The sequence below is a fragment of the Chlamydotis macqueenii genome, chromosome 11 (genome assembly GCF_036417535.1).
Source record: "Chlamydotis macqueenii isolate bChlMac1 chromosome 11, bChlMac1.mat, whole genome shotgun sequence".
NCBI classification, from domain to species: Eukaryota; Metazoa; Chordata; class Aves; order Otidiformes; family Otididae; genus Chlamydotis; species Chlamydotis macqueenii.
Genome location: NC_141566.1, coordinates 13,445,931 through 13,471,830, shown reverse-complemented (window position 1 = coordinate 13,471,830; position 25,900 = coordinate 13,445,931). Strand labels below are relative to the sequence as shown.

The window sequence follows — 25,900 nt, the reverse complement described above, 5'->3', positions numbered from 1 at the left end:
TGGATGTCTCTTAATCTGCCTTCAGATGAAGGAGTTGAATGCACTGCTCGTCCATCAGTATAAGACACTGAGCAATCCTGAGGAGCAGCCAGCACAGGGACCGGTGACTGCAGTGCTGTAAATGTGATGTGTCACCCAGACCCGCAGAAGCGGGGGACAGCAGATGAACCATGTTCCTTGGCCCCACAGCCTACCCTCAGTGGTGCCCCCCATCCTTCCCCTGCTCCAGAGGAGCCCCTAACTGCGGTGTGGCCATGCAGCAGCTTCGCCAAAGGGCCAGCCAGCACTCAGCAGTGCATGTTTGGGTCTGAGTGGTAGAAAATGCAAGGCTGACGTAGCTGTGGGCAGGATCATTAGTCATTTTTGCACTACCCAACATCTTCATCCAAGTTTGGGGAGGATGAAATTCATTGCTGCTGCAAAATGATGCAGCATCTCCAAGCAGGGCCTCTCTCAGCCCATCTGACCCTGACATACAGGTCACATTAACTCCTATAATTTGCTGAATATTCTTTGAAAACCTTTTAAAGATTTTCCTTCACCGCGTCCAGAGTTACAGCTTACAGTTCCCAGCGGCTGTCAGGAAGGAGAGGACAGGCAGACGCAGACAATCGCAGCTGTTGGAAGGGAGACCTGTTATAACAGCACCTGCAGACACTGATACGATGTGGAAAGGAGCCCATAAATTGTTGAATGGTTTTGGGACTTGATTTGATGTATACAAAAGAACCTGAAAAAAGACCAAATATCCCCTATCTTGTTAGGACACTGGTATGTAATAAATAACCCCTATAAAAATGTTTACCTTCTTTATTCCCAGTAGTGTGAGCTTCTTGATGAAATGCTGCATTTTCATGAAAACATTTCTGGTTCTCCTCAAGAGTTTCACCTGAACAGCTGAAAATGTAATTTGTTCATCTTTGCCACAAAAAAAATGACCAATTTTAATATGTGAATGAAATCCAGAATTCCCTTTCCTGGTTCTAACTGTCATCTGTAACAATTTTACATGTGGGTGATGGCTGCTTTCTAGGTGCTCCTAGAGACTCGCATGATGGCATTCAAGGAAAAACAGTTTTGTTGACAGTTTATTGCAAGTTATCGAGTGGTGTAGGTCTGGGATGCAATAACCTCCCACAGCCCTTCCATCACCCAGCCGGCTGTCTCTCATGGAAACATCTTAGGGAATCCCGAATGACTGTGGTCTGTTTTTTAGTGGCTCCAGGCTTTCTGAGCTCTACCTCCCTCCGTCTTTGGGTTGGAAGACGTGGTTGGAAGTTGCTGATCTGTGTGGCTGAGCAGAGCAGGATGACAGCAGCTGAGATAACTGAGGATCTGCCCCTGGCCCCGAGGTAGCCAAAGTCCTCAGCAGCCCAAATGAGCAGGAAATTACCCAGCTAGAAGTCAGCAAGCAGGAAAATATACCAAAGATTTCTGGTCAGATGGAGCAAGTGCTGGACTGGAGTGCAAGGGTTTTCTGCACATGGATCCAGGGTGGAGTTGGGCTCTGACAGTTCCAGCACAGTAAAAGTGTCTGTGGCAGTGGTCGGGCTGGTGGAGCATGGGCCTGACAAGTCCAGGGTGGGCAGCAGCCCTGGGCACTTTGATGCTATGAGCTTGATTCTGCCTTTGTCAGGACACCGCAAGCACTGTGCTGGAGCAGGGACTGCACTCTGCCCAGGACCAAGGAGCTGCTGCATAGCAGCTAAAGAGGTCAAGGTCCTCACAGCGTGTGGGGAGATGGAGCAAAGGAGAAGGTACGGAGCTGTTAAAGGAGGTGAAGTGTGGCCAGCAGCAGCATGCACTATGGTGTGTGCATGCACCACGGTCTGTGCAGAGCTCATTTCCAGCACAGACTATGGCAGGACGGCTCGGAGAGAGGAGTACCTCTGCTCTGGCCCTGCCTAGGCTCAGTGTGGCTGCCCGGAGAAATCCTGCCTGCCTCACCAGTGTAGTAGTTAGCCCTCCATTCATGACATTTTTAGTATTTTTTTCCTGGCTGGCCCTAGTAAGAGAGCATCTCAGCAAAGAACCAGTTTGTAATTTGAAACTGATATAAAAATGAACTTCTCTAAATACGTAGGATCTGTACCACCTAGCCTATTTTCACGCAAAGACAACCACAAATAGAAAGAAGTGATCGGGGGCCCTAATTAGAAGATAAAGCCTTGCATTAAAGCTAGGTACTAGGTGGAAGTTGCTACATTTTCACATTCTGTTTGTGGCTATGTTCTGTTATCATCCTGCTTTAAAAGTGCTGCAATTACTGTCTATTTTAATGAACACTGCTGGAGCTGGTATAAATACACCACCAGAACATCTTGTATGCAGTACACAAAAGTCCCTTTTCCTTCCAGAAGTGCTGTGATGTTCATTTTGTATCACAGATTCATGACCAGGCACATTTAACAGCATGAATCAAAGTGCTTCTAAATGCAGTGTTAGATCCATTGCACCCAACATGGCTCTGCGTGCCTGTCAGCAAATCCAGGGCATCTCCCTGGAGCAGACATAGCCATACCTGGGGCTGTTGGTGTGTTTCTGGATTGCTGTAGAAACACAACAACTCAAACTGCTCCTTTTTTTCCCTGCTGGGGTTGCTTAGCAGGGATTGCAGCCATGAGCTGCAGCAAGCAGGGCACTTGGTTATCCAAATGTCTGGACAGTGATGGGGACCCCCTGCCCAAGGAGACCCTGGGAACAAGTGTGTCTTTGGTGCCTGCTAACACTCAGATGCAGCCTCTGGCACTTCATGGCTGTGGTGGAGTGCAAAATGCCTCTGTCTCACCAGCTTTCTTCTCGCTGGCAGGGTTTCCCCGCCTTGGAGGAGGTGACCAGGGAGCACAGATATGTGAGCTTTGTGCCAGCAACTGGAGTGTCCCTGCTTGAGCAAAAGAGATCCCCACAGCTCCCACAGAGCTTTGTCTCCTTTTCGCTTCCTCTTGTAGTCTCTCCATCTTCCCCAACCCTTCTCAGCTGTTTGATGTTGAGGTCCAAGCAGAGCACTTTCCTGATGGTCCTTTCCCTTTTCATCACTGTCAGCAAAGGGAACAAACATGTCTTTTGCCCTCACGTAGAGCTAGTGAACACTTTAAAGGCTAGGGTTTTTTTCTCCAGGAACCAAGATCTCTGAGGAATCTGCCTCTCCTGCATCATTCTTCTGTTGAGGCAGAATTAGTAAATTTTTTTGCAGATTGTAGCAGTTTCTCAGAAAAATGAGCAAGTTATAAGCTATAAAAAAAAAAAAAGAAATAAATCTTGTTCTAGTCTCTAGCTGTTTGGACTGAGTTCTCTTTTCTTGCACACAAGCAACTTCAATCACCACTAATATGCAAATAAAGATATTTGACCTCAGTCTTTCCTACAGGGAGAAAACCCTCAGCCATGCCACGTGTCCTACAGCCAAGGCTTGTTGCACGTCAGACCTAGCTTGAATCCATGTGGGCTAAGAAACCGACAGGTTCCTGCATACCCATAGTTATTAGAGAAGATCCAGACCTCTAAGGATGTTTCAGCTCAGTCCTTCCTCAGGTGAGGTTTTTCACAAGTTATTTTCCATATCGCAGAAGGGTTGTAACTATAAAACTGTGGTGATAGAAAGTGGGACTCAACCGGAAAGAGCTGTTTAGCTGTTGTTAATATATAGCAGGCAGCTCGCAGACATTGAAACTGCAGCTAGATTCCGGTCTTTACCCAGGCATTTTCTGCATACCAAAAGTAACTGTGGTCAACAAGGGAACCTTGGATTGGTTGACAGTGAAATCCTTTAAGCAAATGCACAGATGAATCATTGTGCCGGGTCTAGGGCAGGGGGAAAATCTGAATTTAGGATGCAAACTCTCTGCAGGCCTAGACAAAGTGTGAAACGCAGGAGCTCTTGCAGATACCTTGTTGGCAAGGCCAACTTACAGTGGTGCAAAAGTGGTTGGTATTAAATACTGCTGTCTTGACTGGTAGTATTACATGGTTGTGCTCCCCAGCAGAGCTGCGCTCCATGATATGACACAGAAGAGATGTGAGGTCCCCGCATGGTGGCAGAGATGCTGTTCAGTGAGTGAAGCTCTCGGTGCTCTGCCAGAGCATCCATGTGGTGGGGTTTGCATGAAGCTATGAAAAATTTAAAAAATTGAAGGGGTGTCCATCTGCAGCAGTAGCCTTCCTCATATCTCATAGGTAAGAACTTATTCAGCTATGGTGCATTTGAGAATGGGATGCTAGGACTGGGAATTTTCCATTTGTGGCCTTTAAGAAGGGCTCTTAACAGGGCTGGGAAAATTGTGCTGGAAGAGGCAACTGCAAGTGCTCAGCACAGTCCAGGCTGGACCTATATAATAGAATGCAATGGGTAGGGTTGAAAGGGACCTTCAAAGGTCAGCTAGTGCAACCCCCCTGCAAGGAGCAGGGACATGCCCGACTAGATCAGGTTGCTCAGAGCTTCATCCAGCCTGGCCTTGAACGTTTCCAGGGATGGGGCTTCCACCACCTCTCTGGGAAACCTGTTCCAGTGTTCTACAACTCGCATTGTAAAAATTTTTTTCCTAATATCTAATCTAAATCTACCCCCCTCTATTTTGAAACCATTACCTCTTGTTCTATTGCAACAAGCCCTACTGAACAGCCTCCCCCCATCTTTCTTGTAGGCCCCCTTGAGGTACTGGAAGACTGCTATCAGCTCTCCCCAGAGCCTTCTCTTCTCCAGGCTGAACAGCCCCAACTCTCTCAGCCTGTCCTCATAGGAGAGGTGTTCCAGCCCTCTTGTCATCTTTGTGGCCCTCCTCTGGACCTTCTCCAACTGGTCCATGTCCTTCTTGTGTTGGGGGCTCCAGAACTGGACACAGTACTCCAGGTGGGGTCTCACCAGGGCAGAGTAGAGGGGGAGAGTCACCTCCCTCGACCTGCTGGCCACGCTTCTCTTGATGCAACCCAGGATGCGGTTGGCCTTTTGGGCCGCAAGAGCACATTGCCTGCTCATGTTAAGCTTCTCATCCACCAGCACTCCCAAGTCCTTCTCCTCAGGGCTGCTCTCAATCCATTCCCCGCCCAGCCTGTATTTGTGCCTGGGATTGCCATGACCCAGGTGCAGGACCTTGCACTTGGCCTGGTTGAACTTCATGAGGCTGGCACAGGCCCACCTCTCCAGCCTGTCAAGGTGCCTCTGGATGGCATCCCTCCCTTCCAGTGTGTCTATGGCACCACACAGCTTGGTGTCATCAGTGAACTTGCTGAGGGTGCACTCTATCCCACTGACCATGTCTCCTACAAAGATGTTGAACAGGGCCGGGCCCAACACAGACCCCTGAGGGATGCCACTCGTCACCAGTCTCTACTTGGACATGGAGCCGTTGACCACCACTCTCTGAGTGCGGCCATTCACACATATATACTCCTGGGGGGACACAGGACAGCAGGCAGGGGAAAGTCCTTTCAGCATAAGACAAGGCTGACTCAGGAACAGGCAGAGATGGCCATAAACTCATTTAGGCTTCAAACTCATTAGTCTTCAAAGCAGGGGGTGCTGGGTGTCCCCCGACAGAAGTGGAGGGAGAGCCTGCCTGCCCCAGGTCCTGTGGGTGCCTGTGGGTTGCCAAACCCCTTGGCTCTGGCAGCCCCTTATTTCTCCAGTGACAGTCACTGGGAGGACAAAATATGTGCAGAGCCTCACCTGTTGCTGGCATTCCTAGTAATACAGTAGGCTCCGCAAGGTTTATGAATGCTCCCAGCAAGAATGACAAAAAGCAGTTCCTGGAGCAGTTGGGGGAGATATCATCAACTGCAAATAAGCTCATAGACGACATAAAGCAGCCTTTCTCCCTCCACAGCACTTGGCTTTGCTTCCCACCCCAGCCTGGATTCCCCTTGGGGGTCCTGCCAGTCACCACACTCCATCTTCACCCCACAGTACGGCTCCTTGATCCACAGCCAGGGTCAGGGACATCCTCAGCCTCCAGGGATGGGTGGCCAGGGAGCGACAGTGCCATTGCTCATCTGAGGGCATGGGGTGGGGAGCCTGCACCCTATCAGCCTCCTCCTGGAGAAAAAGGAGGGTTAATAACTGCAGCCTGGTGTGACTACAGATGAACATCCTCTCCTCCAGTCGGGTGTTATGAAAAGAGCAGATCTCATGTTTCTCAGGCATATGTGCCTGTGCAACAACCTGGGGCTGTTACTGCGGTGTAACAAAGTGCTGCTGCAACGGCGGCTGCTGAACAAAGGTCTCCAAATGCTGGCAGTGGCACAGAGATTCCCATTCACAATGAGACGTGACTGTGGATTAATTCTGGCCCAGCAGTGTGCTCTGAGCATTTCAGAGTCATGAGTCCAGCTCCAAACATCATGAGGTTGACTTAGAAACATGACATTAAAAAAAATTGAGAGGTTCCTTGGGTTTTTTTGCATCTGACGCTCAAGCTTTTAAGTTGCTCTTGGGTCATGGTCTTCCCCATACAGCCACAGCATTGCAAATTGACTTTTTAATGCAGGCAAGCCAAGATTTTCACCTCCTGACCTGCCTTCAGGAACTAGGGTTTTAACTGCATCATTAAACATCACAGGACTTTCAGTAAAATCGTGAGAGCTGGCAGCAGTCCTGACATAGCTAGGAAGGATCTGCTTTAGGACATGGCTTAATACTAAATCCTAAACCCCAGATCTTGAGTGGATAAAGCCCAAATTGGATTTTTCTGTTCCTCTTACCTCCACATTTTAGCACTTTAAATTATGTTGCCTATAAAAGTGGTCAGAGTTGATACAGATGAACAGTGGGAACAAGACTCCAGTAAATGAATCTGCCAAGTTTCTGTACCTAGCACAGGTTGCGTGTTCCTGATAAAGCTAACACTGGCTTGGAGCAGGACTAGCCTAAGAAAAGCAGGCATCCTGCCCACTGCAACGACTCAGCTGGAGGGGCTGGGATTGCCCAATGCTGTCTGGGGGATGCTGTTAGTTTTTCTGGTCCTCTAGGAAATTGTGGTAAATCTTTCAGGTTTGTAGCACTTTCTACATCCTTGTCTCACCTAGCACTGCACTGGGATGGCCCACTGATTTGTTCAGAAATTACATGAAGTTCCTGGAAATAAGTTAGTTGATAAAGTCCTGTTGAACTTCTCACAGACTGTTTCCTCCCTCCAAGTTGTATTGCTGCTTGGGGTCCAGTTTGGGGCACCCCTTGCCTTTCAGTCAAAGGGTTTGCGCATCCTTTCTCAGCTTGCTGTGACTCTCTTTTCTACTGGGTTACTGCCTGCCAAATGCTCTGCTTGTAGATCAAATTATGCCAGCCCCTGAGGGAACTGCAGTGTCTGAGATGCTGTTTGAATCTCAGGTTTCTGTTTAAATCTTTTGCCTGTAATTTCTGGCTATCTGAATCCCTCCAAGGACCCCTAAAAACTAACAACTCCTGCTGCTGACAGCGGGCCCCACCTCCACCAATGCTTCTCGCTGCACCTTTGACTCCAGGCAGCGAGTTCATGCCCTGCCTGACTCCGTTTTGCAGCCAGTGTGACAAATGCTGGTACAAGGACCCTCACGCAATGCAGGGGAGACTGCCAGCCCCTGTGTGTGACACCTTGGCTGCTGCTTTGTTACCTGGATGGATTTGACCAAGGGGTTTGCCGCAAACCACACATTCTTATTCTTGAGGCCCCTACTGCCACACTACTCCTGGGGCACCACTTTGGGACCCTGGCCTGTGCTAGTGTGGCAATATGCATTCCCCAGAATACTGGGGAGTAAGCTGACGCACATCTCCTGGTCATACGACACTAAAATCAGCAAGAACTGACAAGCAGGGAAATTTGCAGGGAAAGCTGACCTTCCACCCCTGTCTGTTAAGCTCATTAAAGGTAGCTTTTAGAGTCAAACCAGACATCCCAAGAACAGCTAAGAAAATACCAAACATCAGTGCTAGTACTTAGATGGGGAAGTTGGACCTTTGGACACGTCCTCTTGCAGCCAGCCTTTCCAGATACCCTCTCTACCAGCGATATGTGGGCTGCAAGACCAACTTCTACAGAAAATGTTCCCTGGAAACTCGTTTCATTAAACCAGTATAAATGTGCCTTGCTATTTCCTACTCCAAGTGGCTATTCTGGGTTAAAAAGCAACTGGAATGTTAGGAATTATTAGGAGAGGAACAGAAAACAAAGCAGAGCCTCCCTATAAATCCATCTCAAATATCATGTCTGCTTCAGCCCTGCTGTCTCAGGCAGATGCAGCAGAGCTAGAAAAGGTACAAAGGTGACCAGAGGGATGGATCAGGCAGTGGACAAGCAGATACACCAAGGCTCTTGTCTAGAAAGGAGGTAAGCAAGGGAGAACACAGCACAGGTCTATAAATTGCAAAGGGCATAAAGGAATGAATATTCACTTGTAATACCAGCCTTTGGAGGCATCAACAAATAGAGAGAAAGCAAATAGCAAAAAGCAATAGTGGAAGAAAACTCCACCAAATGCTGTTAAACACAATCCTACAAGTGGCTGAAGAAAGAAATCGCCGGTACTGTGGGGTCAGTGCAACAACCAGCCGGGGCCACAGGTGTGTGCTGGTGCCCCTTCCCCTGGGATGCACTATAGGGGCTCTCTTTTGACCCTGTACGGCTGCTCCTGCGTTTTAAAACCTCTCAGACCCCATCAGAGGTTTTTATTCTGGAGATGGCTTTGGCTGGCCTGAAATAGAGTAAAAATGTTTTCCAGGTTGCACAGCTGCCTCTTCCTGGCAGCCTCAACCTGAGAGCAGCCATCTGGGCAGGGGGCTCGGCCAGCAGCTGGCTGCTGCCACCTTTCGGGTAGGGGACCACCGGACACTGTCTGTGTGGCACCGGACACCACCGCAGAAACCATCCAAAATGGCTTGACTGGACAAAGATATCTCCCAGGCGATGGGTAAAGCAGTGTGCTGACCTGCGTCACACAAACACCCTCCCCAATAAGCAGCCAGGCTCTGCGCAGCAGCTCGCCCTATGCATGACAACAGGGATAATTTTAGAGAGAATTATTCTGTGGTTTTAGCACAGTGTCAGAAAGGGGTATTTTGTGCCTGTTGACTCTGTGCCCTCTCTCAATGTTTTTAGCACCATGGTTATGCTTTTTCGGTACTCATAAATGCAGTGCCCTTCTGCGCAAAGCTTGTTTCATCTCTTGCTGCGTGCAAAATCACCCAGCTCTGTGGGAGCATCAAGTTAGAAAAAAAGTGTAGTTTTTATCATTAAGCCCTCAATTTTAATTTAAGGAGTACTTAAAAAAATGTAAGGTACAGATTGCTGAAAAACATCTATTTGAAGAATAGTATCAGAACATGCTCTGAACACCGAGGAGATGCGGCACACTCAGCTGTTCTTTCAGGACCTAATGGCTCCATCCCTTTGCAACCTGGTTTAAGAAGTGATTGGTTTTTCTTAGTGAGTTCGCCATCTTTTGTCAATATGAAGGTGCAACTGAAATCAGGGATATTGCCATTTGTGACACTGTTTGTTGTTCATCTTCCATGACATCCAGATCATTTGCATGAAGGGGTGATGTCTTCTCCCGAGTTCCTTAACCTGGAAGTCAGATTGGATTAATTTCGCTTTGGACATACTCGCAGCCAGGTCCGCTCTGATAATTTTGCCAGTAACGTTAAAGGCAAAAAAGATCACAACAAAGATTTTACAAAATACCTACTGAAAACCTCCCAATCCTTTGACTGTGCTTTGGAGCCAGCTTTATGAGCAGCAAACCGCCTGCATGGCCAGGCCAGTGCCCCACTGCCCACAGGTGGGACCATGGCCCCCTCCAAAGTGCCAAGGAAGCAGCCGATGCAGCCACACATACTGTGACCGTAGTGCCAGGCTGAGAGGCTGAACTTGCACCAAAAGGCTGTTAAAGGAAGAGAAATAACCAGAGGTGACATTTGACAAGTTAGTTTTTTATTCAGTGCATTGGACTCATACATTGCTGCTTCATCAACTAACAATATTTCACACAGTCCTATAAAACCAACGCAGAGTCCAGTGTCTTGTTAAAGACACTCAGTGTAAAATGTAAGGCAGTCTATCAAATATTTCCTTTAATAAGTACAGCTTAGAGCCCTGTAAAAGGTGTGTCCAGCGCGTTCAGTGTTGTGTTGCAGCACTGGGTGGAGAATGGATCAGTGACTCACAGCTGGTACAAGGCTTCATTAACAAAAGTTTAGACCTAGCTCATTAACACCACAGCCAATGTTTATCGGACTGCTGTAGAGCCTGGCCTCCCTCTTACAACTGCTAGTTGGATTATGCTGGTGCTTTAAGCACGGGTGGAGCTGCACCTACGAAGTCCCTAACGCAGAACTACCGCAGCACTGGAAAACCTGATTTGGGCTGGGGTGGCCTGTCTGTGCTCCAGGCCAAGTACAGTCAATCCGTCCGCATGGCATGGCATAGCACATCTCACCCCATCCCAGCAACGGGGCTGGCAGCAGCAGTCAGAACAGCACAGCAAACCAAAGAGAAATACAAGGTGCTCAGACCTGACTAACAGGGCAGGGTGAGACGTTTTCAGGATGGGGGGATCTTACACTGCAAACCTCGGGGCAGGGCTGCCTGCATGCACAACAGATCAGGCAATTAGGTAAATGCTGGGGAACGCGGGCAGCTGGAGCATCTCGGCTGGTGCCACTGCTGGGGCACGTCCCTCAGCCCCACACATACTCTGCTCCCTGCTCTCTCTCTCATGCAGGCAGGCACGGTGTCCTCAACCCTGTCCCACACGTGGGACAATGCAGGGAAGGCTCCATGGGTAGGACCTGGAGCTGGTCCCCCCTCCCTCTTGCAGGAGTCACCCTGGGCAGCCCGGGATGCCCTGGCAGGGGGACAGGGCTGGTGCCAGCCCCATGGCTCCCCAGCAGAGCGCTCCTAGCAAATCCATCTCCACTCATCCCTTCCACCGCTCTGCTCATGTCCCACCTGCCCTGTGCTCTGGCTCCGACTCTCATCCTGCCTCATCCCTGCCCTCAATCGCTCATCCATTCGGTGTGTAAGGAAGGAGACGGCACATTGCCAAATCAGCTATCTCAGAGGAAATCTATTGAGTTTTATTGAGCGGCCCGTTACAGGGCCTGGACTGTTACAGGCAGTCCCTGTGATGAGCATGCGGTGCTAAGGCATGGTGACCGTCCGGCCGGTGTTCCTGGCTGCTGTAAAGCGCCTCTTATTCCTCAGACCAGAGAACCTCTCATCCAGGGTCAGGCTGGTCTGCAGGGGAAAGGGAGAGTGAGTCAGTCCCACATCTCATGGCAAAGGAAGGCCAAACTTGTAGCAGGGTATTGATTAGAGCCCATCAGTCAGGATGGTGCTTGACAGACAGTTAGTCAATTAAACCACTCAGCATATGGAGACAAGGAGCTCAACAGACTGTGCAGCTGGAAAACCTCCAAGCAGTGGCCAGCCCCAAGACACCAGGATTCCTCGGCAAGAACAGGAGAAAGCAGATGGTGTTTGAGCACAAGGCATCAAGTAAAACCAAACCGTCCAGACAAAAAACACCGGCAGTGAAGAAGGTGGAGCAGGATTTCTGACCTGTCCCAGGGCTCTTGAACCATACTTCAGCATAAAACATGGCACAGAGAAGGCCACCAAAGCAAAGGGAGAGCAAAGCCCAGAAGTGCTGTGTGTTTCTGAGGACTGGTGAGCATTGACAGTGAAACGTCCTTGGCCAGCACTGCTCACAAGGAGCATCTCCTCACTCTGAGCAAGCACATGGACAGGCCAACAGGAGCCAACAGAGTGGGGAAAAATGAGCTGAGTCTGTAGTTGCTGAACAGTCTTCTCAGATGCCTTCAGTTTTGTGAGCAACCTAACCAACACGGCTACAGGAGTTTTCTCCTGGGTTATGCTAGATAAACCCAACTGGAAGCCCCCAAAACCTGAGCGTGATGTTAACAGCTTAGTGGCAGGGCTGCTGCAGGGTGCAAGGTGCTGCCTGTCCCGTCGACAATCCTCTACCTGGTTGGCCATCGCCCGGAAGTTGAATCTCAGCAGGACCCCCTTGGGCTGGGGCTTGGCCACCCATGGCGGGGACCTCTGGCTTCGGAGGAACGGACGCTTGGATCCAGGCCTGGGGAAAACACAGATCTGCAGTCACTCAGGATGCTAAGGCAGCTTGCTTCCTAATGTCTGCAAACCAGCAAGGAGTAAAGGAGACACTGGCATGTCCCATACGTCCCATGGCACGTGTCACGGCAGCCTAGGCAAGCCTAAGGGGTGCCAGGAGAGCTATTGTACAGGGAGCATACCAGCACTGGGGACGGTGTCACCTCAAGGCTACCACAGGGTGCACTCTGTGCCCAGGACATGCCAAGTGCCCTCACCCACCCTTCTTTCTGCTCCTACAGCTGCACCAGCGGTGCAGCTGCCCCCTTCCAGGCTCTGCACTCCTCTTACACAGCGAGCGTGTTGTGTCCCTTTGGGGTGCACAGCATTTCTCCCATGACACCCCCCAGTGAGCACAACCAGCCTGCCACCTCCCACATGCTGCCAGCACTTCCATTTCTCCTTACTCTGGCTAATAAACGAGCTGCATGGCAATTCAGGGACTCCTTTCAGATACACCAGGAAGGGAATGAGACATCATTTACTAACCATTTTGGGTCTGAATCATTCATTGCACACTTGTTATAGAAGAAACAAAGCTGCAATAATACTAAAGGGATTTGCAATGGCTTTGGTAGGGCTCCCATCCTAACAAATCCTCTCATTTACTTACGTGCCGGTCTGGCCTGCCTGGGGATTAGCCACAGAAACTGTCAGAACTGCTCCAGGGCTGGGTTTCACTTGCCACCTGCCAAGACATGGAGATGTATCCAGCTTCGATTCAAGCATGAAAGAGCACATCAAGTTTGCAGCGTGCCTTTGTTCACCAATTACCTTCTCATCCTTGGTGGTTTTCCTTCTCCATTAGCATTCACCTGCTGTGAAATATATTTTTTTTTAAAAAATGAATTAAAGAATTAGCTCTCAGAAACAATGACTCCTTTTCCAGTATTTAATTTGGTGTATCTGAGTAACTCTTTCCTTGCATGTTGTTAAGAAATTTGCTAACTTTGGGTTTCCTGCTGGCACAGCGACCTGTATGGGGTGGCTTTACTTTGCCCTGCTTGTGCTGCTGTATAAACTGCAAGGTTTACTTTTATCACCTGCCCAGGTTTTATTTTAAAGCTGCCAGAATATTAAGCTGCATTAAAAATGGCCTGTCCTACAAATACTTCCCTAGGAGCTGTTAAAGTAATCCATCTCCCCCAGTTACTTTTGGAAGCAAAGATACAACCGGGCAAAGCCTGGTAAAACTGAAGGCTTGTCACCATCACCAGGTTGCAGAAAAAATGTCTCAATACTGACCCCTCTCTGAAAGTTGGGTTTGGAGAAACGCTGCTGCATCCGCTTCTGCTGGAAGGCTGGTCCCCTGTTTAGCAGGAAAGGTCTGCTGGTAAAAGAGGAGAGACAAATTGACATCGATGAATATGATGCCAGGTCTCTCCTAAAGTTTAATGCTGAAATACCTAACCCAGAGCAGTAGTAAAAAGCAGTATGAGAAGCAAATGAGGCCGTGTGTTACCAAGTCCAGCCCAACAAGTTTTTCTGCCAGCAAAGGATTTCAGAGGAACTTGTTTTTCTGCTCAAATAAAACAACAGCTTGCATTTGTTCTCAACTCTGCTCACTAAAAATAAAAAATCATGGAAGAAAGTTGTAGAAAAAAATGTGGTCAGAAGGGACCTCTGGAGGTCATTCAGTCCCTGCTCTACTCAGAACAGAGAAAGATGGAACTGCAACAGAGCTTTCCTTTTGAGCTTGGAGAACACAAGGACCACAATGAGACAGGCACCAAGACTGTGCCCAGCGCGCAGCAGCCTGCCTTCATCACAGCTCCCGGCGTGCAGCATCTGCTCCCACAGTCCCTTACTGGGACAGACTCCCTCTCCTTGCCTAGCCCTTTCAGCTGGAATCTGTACTTCCTGCCTTTATGAAAATAAATGCTATTTCACCCTTCAAAAGTTTTCCCCAAAGTGAGTCAGTTGTTGTTTAATAAAAATACAAAGGTCACATTTTCTATGCTTTCTAAAATAAAATGACAGATCTAATACCTCAATTATTAACTATTATCATGAGCTTGTTTTATTTTCAAGTGCTTTCCTAACATACGCAGGGGTTCTTCTTCTCACGTCGCATGAGCACACAGCTGTAGCCGCTCCCAGCTGGCACAGACGGAGAGCAAACCCCAAGCTGCACAGAGAATTGCTGAAAACCAAAAAAGCCCAGTTATCAAAGATTTTACCTTCTCCCTGGGGCATGAGTACTGGCAGGAGCTGCTCTGAATTTCTTGGGGCCTGCCGGGGGCCGTCGTTGTCCCTCTGGCTGCCCGCTGCTGCTGCTTTTGGCAAAAGCATCGTTGTTCTTGTTGCCCTGAAAGAGCAGTGAGAGCTCAACAGTTGACACCCACGCCACAATCTCAGTGCACGAAGAGGGAGCAAGAATGAGTGACAGCACATGACCATCCTTCCCTCTGCCAATCACCGCTGTCTGAAAAGGCATTTTCTCTGGCTCTGTCTAGGGGGAAATCCAGCCTGCTCCAAAGTGCAGGTGGAGACTGCTGACACTGCTGCTCTTGGACACATTCAGCGCTACTTGCAGTTGCTTCAAAGTGTGCTCTGCATTCCCCATATTCTCATTCCCAACTGTTTTTCCTTTGCATTTTCTGCAGTCTTGCAACATAACAAATCTACTTTGCAAGTACTTTTTTTTTTTCTCTCCTTTGTTATTGTCTTGATGGGAAACCGACTCCTTGCTAAATCTATTAAAAACTAGCCTCTTCCATGGTCTTTTGTACCTACAGCAGGAGTATTTCTCCCAAGCAGTGTTGTTGTAGTCTCAACATTCGGACTTACTATACATTGTTGTCAAAAATCAGTATGTGCGCCTCGGTTCCTAAGCATGAAACTACAAGTACCATGAAGAATGTTTCATTCTAATGGCGCAGAAATACAAAAAAAAATTAGTCCATGGAGAGCAAATCTCACACAAGCCAAGCATTATAGCTTTGCTCAGGTTTCTTTTCGGTCATTGACTCTTTCTTGTTTGGACACATACATTGCCTGGTCCAAGCCCTGAATCCTGAAGCACATCAGAAGACCCCTCAATGGTGTAGGTCCTCCTGCAGCTGCTAATTTAAACTGCCACAGACTCGATCTCATTTATTTCTGTGGGACAACCACGATCACTGTTACTACCCACTGAGATGCATCTCCACATTCTTCTCACTTGGTTTATTTCTGCAAAATGGAAGCTACCATAGAATTATGCCTCCTAGCAACTGCTTATTACTTTCTGTTAATACCCAGCCACACAACAATATCTGAGTCATCTCAGTCTTTATTTTCAGGAATAATCACACTCCATGCACAGGCATGCTTAGTTTAGGGCTCTCTTATTTATACTCCCAGGACAAAGGCATTAAAAGTGCCACCATGTTCACCACTTTGGTGTTTTTTTAAAAGCTTACTGAGCATATGTGACCTCCTAACCGAGTGAATTTCCATCAGTGCGGAAAAAACCAGCCCCCTCTCACAGAGGACTATCTACCCACTTGATTTCCACCTTCTACACTAAACCAGTGTAATGTTTGTGATACTCAGAAGAAAGCCGTAAGAATTACTTCAATGGTGAACACGTATCTTCCTTCTCATCTCTCGAGTCTTAAAAATAACTCAAAAAGCAAATGAAAATATTTCTATTTGAGCAGAGACAAGACCTAAACATTTAAACCTGAAAAAGGGAAAGCCATGAATGAAAAAAAAAAATGCATTTTAAACTAAGCACATGGGCAACCTGACCCATGGCTTTCACAGCACTGGGAATCAGTGCCTCTGGGAGGGATAACCACTTGCTAGTGAAAAGTACGTCTCTGAACCAAAGCCACCTGAAGTCATCAACAGTCCGTTTGTCAGCTTCACTCAACATTGGACAATATTCTGAGTGGAGGACAAATAATGGTGAATCTTAACATACCTCTTCTAAATTATAATAGTAAGATGAGATGACATGGAATTTGTTTTTAGGGAAATATTATAAAATCTTTTAAGAACACATTTTTTAAAAATCTTTTTTGTAAAACCCATGGGAATTGATTCAGTAAAACTATGCCAAGTCATAAGCTTACAAAACCAACTGGAAAATTGCTATTTTATATGCACATGTGTCTGTATGACCCTATGCATACAAATGCTGTGCACAGGCATATAAAAGATGATGCCTGTAAATTTTTATGTAGATTGTTCTTTGGGGTGATCCAGGATCATAAAATCCAGCAGATTTCTACATGACACTCAGGAACAGCTGTACCTTCCTTATCCCCCTACCTCTTGAGCCGATGCCTGGCGATTTAAAGGGCTCACTCCATTTAATGCAGTAGCTGCTCTTCTCCTGGGAACGGGCATAGTATTCCTGAATTGTCTTCGATTGTATTGTTGTTGTCCAAACCCTCTTCTAAAACGGGTAGGTCCTACAAAAATAAACTCTTATTTTAGCATCCTTCAAAGCTCAATTTATTATTACAGTCTTGCAAATGGATTATGAGGATAACTTAATATGATATAGGAGCATCTGTATAGACAGTGATGCAAGAATCACATTATTTTATTCCAGAAAAGTAAATTGTCTTTGCAGAATATTAGATAATTAATCTTTCCAATGTCTTATTAATATTCTTATTATATGTAGGACAGACAAACACATTATTTGATTTTAAAGAATATAGAAGAGAAAAGCCTTCCACACTTCTGATTCCTAATAAAGGCAGGAACACTCGCATCAGGAAACCTGTCAATCTGTTGTCAGAGCTCACATTGCTATGAATTAACTGTGAAATGGAAAAGCCTTTTAATACAGATAAACAAGTGACTCGACCATCCAGAAGCCAACCCCACAGCAGCCTGGAATAGCTCTGAGTGCCTACATTATCGCACTTGAGACGTGAAGACTGGCCCAGAATTTTTATATGTTTGGGGTTTTTTTTCAGCTTGACATACCCTTACTGCAGATACTGAAGGAGGCGCCTTCTGCTGTTGCTCTATGTAACTGCACAATACATACACAGCAACAGCCCATCTTGTATTTAATGTTTCCCTCTAAGCCTGGTTATGATTTTGAAGTGTGCTGGAGTGTCGAGCGAGAGAAAGGCACTCTGTCAGATAAAGGCACAGTGCATTAAAGCCTAATTACTCCACATGATAAACTTCTGTAGTCATAATGAAGCAGACATTTTCTGAGTAGCTATACCAGTGAAATGTGCACATATAGTCAAAGGGGTGTATAAATAAGGCATAAAGCAGTGCGTGGCAGAGGGCAGCAAGAGTGCGGTTAAACCCCTGCACCACGTAGCAGAACCTCACTGATACAAACCACAGAGCAGTCAGACGCATGTATTGATCCTACATTGATTCCTACATCACAGCAATTTATAATGACTTGGGGCAATTAGAAATGAAGTGTTCTGAGGTAGCAGAGGCATTGCTCTCAGGGGCCATCACCGCAGTGATTAATGAAGGCTCCAGCCCCAGGGCGTAACACAGGTCAGCACAAGCATGGACTGATTACACTGGAATACAACTGAAGATTATTTGAGCTGCTCTAGCTCTAAAACAAAACGGCACCAGGGCATGCCTGTGGGAAGCACCTCCCAAACAGCACATTGGGGTGCTCTGCTCCCTACGGCTGGAGGTGCTGGTTGGGAACACTCACAAAAATGCAACGCTTTTCACAAGCTCTGTGGGGCCAGTAGTTATTTTCTTTGCAAACAATGCCCTCTTACCACAGAAGTGCAGAGATGTTCCTCTCCTGACAAACACTTCAATTTTGGCAATCTGTGTCTTTTTCACCGGATGAGGTCTTGCTGTGTTTAATGCCCCCTTTTTTTCCTCTGGTTTCTGTCCCCACAGTTTGTTTTTCCTTTTCTTGTTGCCTTCAACAACCACCCTGGGCTTGCCCCTCTCTCTTGCCCATTTGCTAGACCACTCTCCTGGGGGTCACCAAGCCCTGAGAGACAGCTCTCCTGCACCCGGGAGAGGACATCTCCTCTGATGCCAGACAGAGTGAGCTCAGCTGCCTTTCCTGGGTATTTCATTGGTGCAATGGGAGAGACTGATGCAAAAGGCAGCCCTGACCAGAAAACCATCAGTCAGTTCATATTAGAGAGCCCCTGCTCAGCTGTGCACTCAGGCATGCCTCAGCCAGTGTAAATAACTAACGATGGAGCCATCAGCCTCTGAAGGGTACCCCATGTACGCCAGCTGGGGACCAAGGCCTCAGTCTGTCATGTGTATCCTGAAGTGTGACACATGGCAGGCTCCATCTCGGCAAACGGTCTGGCAACTATTTATTGAAAGAACACTGGAGTAATGTCACACAGCATCAGTAGCTGGGGAAGATCCCCCACCTTGTTTGGGTGCAGGCTCAGAGCCTGGTGCTGACCACACCTGGGCTGGCCAAGAGGCACCTCTGCCCAGCAAGTTCAGTTTGGGGAGAAGTTCCAGTGTCTGATAGACGCTTCTGCCAAGGAGATTTGAAATTCAAATTTCTTCTCATTAAAAATCATCTTTCCCTCACTGGGGAGATGGTTTAAGCCATATTCCAGGAGGGATAACAGCACTCCGCTTACAGGAATACTCTTGCTGGTTTAATCAGTGTAATACCCTTCTCCATGCTCTGTCATTACAGTGCTGGGCTATTCTGATCATCATTTTGATAATGGTTATCATGTCTCAGCCCAGAAGGGACTGCATGTCAGCAGGGACTGAAGTGAAACAAGCCCCTGAAGAATTATGAGCTAAATTCCCAGTCGTGGTGAGCTTCCCAAGATTGCTACTGACATCAGCTCCACACAGCATGGTGGGTCTCTGCACTTGGCAGGGCTGAACTCAGACTCAGTTAAAACCTAAGAAATACTAAGACTAGCAGAAATAATTTTATAAATGAACAGAAAAGCTCTCCTTTCTAAGGAATAATTAAAAAAAATATTTAGTTTGATTTATTTGACTCTGCATGCAGTAGTCGCTTGAATGTGGATGAATGTCAAAGCCTGCATTTTTGACAGAAAAATCAATTTGCAAAGGGCAATTATCATCATTCTGTTTTAAACCGGAACGATCCTCAGTAAGGCAATACATGGCGGAGATGAAGAACATCAGAGTGGAAGGCAGATCGGAGACAAGCAGGATTGCTCCCAGCAATCTCACTATCCTGATGTGCCATTGGCACTCCAAGGGAAGACTGCAAAGGCATTGCTGCAAAATGTCACTAAAATCTTCAATGAAGTGATTTAGCAGTAATTTTTAAAAAAAGCAAAATTTTTTATAAAGGGGGCATTTCATGCAGCAGATCACGTTGGTTTTGTAGATAAAAGCTAGTGGAACCAAACATAGATCACTGTGTGATCACACGGTATTATAAAAAAACTCATCATAAAAATAGCATGGTTGGCAAAAGTGACAAATTAGCTCCAATAACTGAGCTATCAAAGGCAGTTACTGAAGGGGTAATTTAAGTGTGTTCTGGGAAAGAGAGGATTAGGAAGAGGCATAATTAAAATATGCAAAGCCAAAGGGAATAGAGAATAGATATTAAGTCACTTTGAATCAGTAATTAATGAGAGGGTGGAAGGGAGTGAAATGGATGAATTTATGCTCTGAAAGGGCCCTGATATTCCATTGTTCCAGAGAGAAAAGCTATTCAGAGCCCGAGTACATCTTATACGCACACAGGAATTAGATAGGAGCAGGATTTTAAAGCTGTATTTTGTTACACAAATATATTTTCCAGCTTGGCAGACCTCCACTGTCCCAAAGCACTCACCTACCTTGCAAATTCCTCTGCATCCAGGCGCGGAAACGGGGCCGCCCATACCCGTACGGTGAATTCTTGTTCTTGACCTGCTGCCTTCGCCTGTCCCCTGCAGCACTAGCATCTGTTTGCTCTTTCCTGTGGCGTTTTATGATGTCATCTAGATCGAAATGGCAAAGGGGAAATCCATAAAACCTGCACTTTCTACCACCAGCGATTTTCACTTTTGGTGCTTGCAATTGTCCACAGTAAAAATGGAGCTTGCGGTTCTGTGAGCTACGCTGGCCATACAATAAAAGATTAAGCTTAGCTCAGAAAGTATAGGATCAATTTACTCGGCTCCTGCAGGCTGGAGATTAGAGTGCAGCAAATTATTTAAAAACATGCTACCATCCAGCACGCACCCACCGTGTGCAGGGCAGAGATTTCAGACCCACATCCCACTCAGGGATCCGATCCTGCAGATTTCCCACAAGCATAAGGGAATGTGTTTTGCAGGGGCACCAGAAGCTTGGTGCTGGGCAGACAACGTTTTTTTGAGAAGGTCTGCCTTGGGAGGCTGCAGGAGAGGTGGTCAAAGTGGGGAGAATGGGCAGAAGAACCCATGGGTGCACCTATGCTGTCACAGCTGCTCCAAGGGCTCCCCTTGTCATGCGAGGGTCATGTGCACTGCCTCATGCAGGGGACATTCGCATCCCCAATGTATAAACAACACAAACACTGTTCAAGTGTCATGAAAACACAAGGGGGATGAATGTTCCCCTAGCCCCTAAATTTGTAAAGGGAAGAACTGAAGCTTGGTGCAGTGAAGGCTGTGATGTGAAGGCTGCAGGGAAGGAACCTCACTTGTACAGACCGATTGCCAAGAAAGGGGACATCATGGTCCTGCAAACACTCATGGTTCACCAGGTAGCTGTAAGATCATTTCCTTTCAATTCCCATCTCCTGGAGTCAGCTACCTGCATGTCTTTCCTCAGTGCTTTAAAAAAACGAAGCAAGTTTCTAGCCCTCGGTGGTATGAGATGAAGCTTGAAGCCATAAACCTCTATGACTCAAAAAACAGTAAGCAAATAGATGTAATATGCACAATGAGTATCAGCAGTACTTTGTATTTTAAGTTCCACAGTCTTCAAGACCTGACTCTTGATTTTCTGACTATCTGGCATAGATGCTCCTTCTTAATTACTCAACATAGCTAACCTAGAAACAGCTGGATAAGGATGTATCAACCACAGAACAAGAAACTTTTAGCTTCTGCTGTTGTCTGGTGAGGCAGAGAGAGAATATCACAGAATCATAGAATGGTTTGGGTTGGAAGAGACCTTTAAAGGTCATCCAGTCCAACCCCCCTGGAAGAAGCGCGACATCTCCAACCAGATCAGGTTGCTCAGAGCCCCGTCCAACCTGGCCTTGAGTGTTTCCAAGGATGGGGCATCCACCAACTCTCTGGGCAACCTGTTCCAGTGTTCCACCATCCTCATTGTAAAAAAATTTTTTCCTTATGTCCAGTCTGAATCTACCTCCTTCTATTTTAAAACCATTACACCTTGTCCTATCACAGCAGGCTCTGCTAAAAAGTCTCTCCCCATCTTTCTGATAAGCCCCCTTTAGGTACTCGAAGGCCATTATAAGGTCTCCCCAAAGCCTTCTTTCCTCCAGGATGAACAGCCCCAACTCTCTCAGCCTGTCCTCATGGGAGATATCCCAAATATCCCAAATACAAGAGGACTGTGCAGGGGATGCTGGCTCTCCACTGCAAAACTTGGGTTCTCCCGTACAGACCTGTCTGCACCTCATCAAGCTCTTGTGCCTCACGTTGAACACATTGATTCAGTTTCCATGCTTGCCCCATTGCCAGGAGCAGTAAGGTATTTCGGGAACCCTGCACAGCTTTCTGCAGACAGAAGGGAGGGCAACCAGGCAGCTCCTGTGCTGCTGCTGGGACCAGGCACAGCTGCCTCTCACCTCTGAGTCCCCGTCACCACTCCACCACAGAAGGGGTATAACAGCCTGAATGTAGCAAAATGGACCCAGAATGTCCTGCCAACACTCCAGGACTCCCCTCATCCAAATTTATTTGGCAGCTCTGAAAAGGTGCTCCATCAACTACAAGATGTTTCTCGCTTTCTTTGCAAGATATCATCCAAATACAGTTGCCAAGGCACAGAACCTGTATGAAACAACCAATTATTTCCCCCGTGATTTACACATTTTTGGTTTAAAATTATATTAGTAGCATTGAGAAGATGACACAAAATTTATCCCAAGGATATTTTGCCACTGTACATCACCAGTGTGAACTCAGCCTGAGTGCCTCCCCAGGCACTGTTGCTGTAATCAGCGGCACATCCCCTGAGCTGCACTGAATTGCTGTTGTTTATGACAGAGAGAGCACAAGGGACACAAAGGAAGGTGGTGATCCACCTGCAGTAGCCAGAATATACCTGACAGAGTTTTGAAAGCTCATGCCCATCCTGAACAAGTGTTTTTAACTCTTTATTGGAAGTCGAGGTATCTGGACTATGCACAAACTACTTTTAGATATAGAGCTCTACCAAGAAACAGCTCAAAGCCCCTCAGTTCTCAATGAGTTGGTCAGAAATCACAGGGATCTTAACTCAAGCTGTTCAGATAAAGAGGAAAGGCAAAGGGAAAGGGACATCTCCTTATTAATTCATATTTTACAACAATTTGTTCTTTTAACCCCAAACCTTCCAGAAAATATTTAGCAAGTAATAAAGCCACATCTGTTAAGCTCCAAGCGGAATGTTTTAACTTTAACAACTTGGCAAAGAAGTGTCCAAATCAGGCCTTTTCTCAGGCAGTGGATACTCCAGCTCCTTAATGAACCACTGGCGTGGAAGCACAGAAGTGCCATTAGGTTTCAAAGAGAGATTATAATGAACAGCAAGCACATCATACCTCCAGTGCTTGTCATTTGTCATTTTCTATCAAGAAACTCCTGTGTCCAAATTAATATAAAGCCCAGGGAAAGGAAATGAGAGATGTAAGAATAGGCTGCGTGACTGCTTTTGTGATTTCTCCATCAAGCCTGCCAGAAAGAGAGCACGCTGGGAGAGGCTGGGCGATGTTCTCTGTATGAATGCGCTAATGTTCTCAACTAAGTGTGCCTGTGTGACATGTGCTATTTGGGGCACAGACTGCTTTGAAGCATATCAACAGCATCCCTGCTTGCTCTTCAAGGAGGATGCAGACAACCAAGGGTAGGCTATCTACAGTGCAAGGAAGGGCTCGCTTGGAACTAAAAGGACATGAATGCTCAGCCACATGGTCTGTCACCTTCCAGTGTCTTTTTTTGTTTGGGTATGAGTTGTTACTCTGTCTTTTGTGCCCATAAATAAGATGAAGTTAAAAGAGCAATGTAATAGAGTACTACGTAAGGCTGGAAAGCACTCTGAGAGGTCATTTAAGGTACCCCTACACCCTCAAGACAGAATTAGATCTATGAGGTTGGCTTTAAAGTAACTCCTGCAGTTCGCTGTGACTGCTAAGTCAAGTAAGGCCCAACCTATCTAAAAGCACAGAAGTGAGCACACCTGACAGTAAAAGTATCAGTTCTTCACAAGTGCTCTTGTTTTCCAGTTCTCTCTTCTGCCCTGAGTAAAGTGTATTCTGGATTGAATACGGAGATGGACCACAGAAGGTCTGACTGAGGGAAGCACTAAGGGCGAGCAAAAGCAAAGGGAATATTGGACATGAACAGAAAAATGGGAAAAAACTAAATGAAACATTAGGGAACCACTATTGCTGAAAATCCGCATAGCAGCATTAAAATAAGGGTGCGCCAGCCAAGGTGTCAGTTTGATTTGCAGTGGAAAATGTTCTGCTAATCCTGACATGTGGCTCACTGCTGGGAAGAAATGACACAAGGTTTCGGTTAGGAAGCTGACCCAATAATAAAAGGTGCTGGTGGACCTTCCTTCCAGAGATGTCGACACGACAATCCACTAAGCTCTTGTCCAAGCATCCGCATCCAGGCCTTTGCAGTTAGTAACAGGGCAGCTGTTTATGCACAGTTCACATATCCAGTGCCAGAGGAATGGCGAGCATCACGAGCAAGCTGCTATAAATAGACACGCACCCCAGGACATGTCTCATATCGTTATTTCTCTGGAGGGCTCATTTACCTAGGCCTCTCCCGACTCGCAGCGCCCGACGCTCTCCGCCCTGCAGCAGTGGATGCTGCCAGCAAAGCTCTGAGCTGGCTCTGAAGCCGTGATTCTCCCCTCCTCCACCCCTCCGGGCCGTTTCTTCGCCTTTTCCTGCCCGGTCCCCTTCCACTCCAACCGGGCCCAGCCGTGGCGGAGGCACCAGCGCCGCGCGGCCACACGGCGCTCCCGTGCCGGACTCTGCCTGCCCCGCCACCACCCACACAGAACAAACCCCCGGGCCCCGCCGGCCGCACGGAGCCCCGCGCCGGGCCCCTCTCGCCAGTGCCCTTCTGCCCAGTCCCGTCGCCCCCCGCCCGGGCAGGGATCCTCGCCCCGCTGGACCTACCCAGGGACATGTCAATCTCCTCGGCTCCTGGCGGCGACCCCGCCGCTGGGCCCGGCCCCGGTTGCGGCCCCGCCGCTTCCATGGGCTCCCAGCGCGCACTGCCGCCGCCGCCCCGCGCCGCACAGTGCGCCTGCCCGGAATGTGCCGGCACCCGCTGGCGGCACCCCGCCCCGGCACCGCCATCAGCACCGCCACTGCTACTGCCACCAGCACCCCGCCTCGGCACCCCCACCCCGCCACCGGCACTGCCACCAGCACCCCGCCTCGGCACCCCCACCCCGCCCTGGCACCGCCACCGGCACCCCCACCCCGCCCCAGCACCGCCACTGCCACGGGCACCCACCCAGCAGCACCCTGTAGATGCACTGCCAAGGGACAGTGAGGAGGACGAAGAGCTTTCCGTGCTGACACTTTTGGTGTGGGAACAATCATCAGACGTTTGCCGTTATGAGGCCTTTTTTCCTATGCGCAGCCGGGCCGAGATGATAGTAAATGTCGAAGCGCTAGTCGCCCAGGAAAGCCCGGGGCCCCAACGTTTGTGGGCCTGTAGATGCGCTGGCAAGGGACGGCGAGGAGCTGCAACAGCTTTCAGTGCTGGCACTTTGTGTGTGGGAGCACTCGCCAGACGTTTGCAGTTTTGGAGGACATTTTCAATTTTGGAGCTGGTTGTTGCGACAGGATATGTTGGAGTGCTTGTTGCCCAGGAAAGCGAAGAGCCCCAGTGTTGGTGGGCCTGTGGATGCGCTGCCAGCAGATGGTGAGGACCAGCAGTAGCTGGCCGTCCAACCCCCACCAAGGATCCCCCAAACTCGCTCCAAAGCATCACCTCCACCCTCCTGCTCTCCAGCCAGCCCTGCCCTCTCCACCCTGGGACAAGCTCCCTTTGCCCTGGCTCTCAGCCCCTCCACACCTCCCTCAAAGCCTCCCCAGTAACATGGGGGATCCTTCTCATCAGCACTTCCCCTCTGGCTCTCTCCTAAGCACCATTCCCCAGCCTCTATACTAACACTCTTCCTCTTTTCCCCCCGAATCCTTCCTCTCTGGGGTTTATGCCAGGAGCAGATGTATCTTAAAAACCCATCAGTTATCTCTGAGCAATGTAAAAGAAGGAATGACTTTGCCTCATTTTGAAGACTGGAAAAACAAGGTAACTTTACAAACAGAGGCACTCTTAGCTTGAAGTCTGTTTGCATTTGTGAGCTTCTTGGGTAGCAAGCATCCATTCGGGATTCGTCTTTCAGCACCATCCTGATCACTCGTGGAAGTCAGGTTCTTCAGAGGATCTTTCAGTCTCTGTGTCACATAAGTTGTGGCACTGGTGCTATTCTGCAATTTGGATACAAAATGTGAGCTAAAGCATCTTCCTCTACTTTTAAAGCCAGATAAAAAACCAAACACAACCAAAAGGCCACTGTGCATTAGGTGAACAGCATGGTTTTTTCTAAAGTTTCCGTATAATAAATGCTCTGAAATACTCTTCCACACCACATACATAATAAAGACCACACAAATCTCAGAACACAGTCTGCATGTTCTGTGTTTT

The 25,900-nt window shown here is 47.9% G+C and overlaps 1 protein-coding gene across 4 annotated transcripts; it reads right to left on the bottom strand.

Annotated features, from left to right (window-relative positions):
- Positions 1–9,882: 9,882 nt before the first annotated feature.
- On the bottom strand, positions 9,883–24,482 carry LUZP4 (leucine zipper protein 4). Of its 4 annotated transcripts, none has more exons than XM_086756591.1 (9): positions 24,358–24,482; positions 19,856–19,999; positions 16,362–16,504; positions 14,282–14,409; positions 13,347–13,431; positions 12,876–12,919; positions 12,715–12,789; positions 11,955–12,066; positions 9,883–11,204 (listed from the first exon to the last, which is right to left on the bottom strand). In XM_086756591.1, the coding sequence occupies exons 1-9, from the start codon at positions 24,437–24,439 to the stop codon at positions 11,109–11,111; spliced, it is 909 nt and encodes a 302-aa protein (XP_086612717.1). In that variant the 5' UTR covers positions 24,440–24,482; the 3' UTR covers positions 9,883–11,108. The 4 variants fall into 4 exon arrangements, with proteins under 4 accessions (XP_086612717.1, XP_086612720.1, XP_086612718.1 ...); XM_086756594.1 differs by having other exon boundaries at positions 12,876–12,916; XM_086756592.1 differs by having other exon boundaries at positions 13,347–13,428.
- Between the last annotated feature and the right edge of the window lie 1,418 nt (positions 24,483–25,900).

Bases quoted from the DNA above. Each gene is read 5' to 3' on its own strand.
- LUZP4 (XM_086756591.1), bottom strand. From the start codon at position 24,439: ATGGAAGCGGCGGGGCCGCAACCGGGGCCGGGCCCAGCGGCGGGGTCG. The intron at 16,505-19,855 runs GTAGGTGAGTGC...TTATTTTTGTAG, and splicing joins GATGCAGAGGAATTTGCAAG to GACCTACCCGTTTTAGAAGA. The intron at 12,790-12,875 runs GTAATTGGTGAA...ATGTCTTGGCAG, and splicing joins AAACCACCAAGGATGAGAAG to GTGGCAAGTGAAACCCAGCC.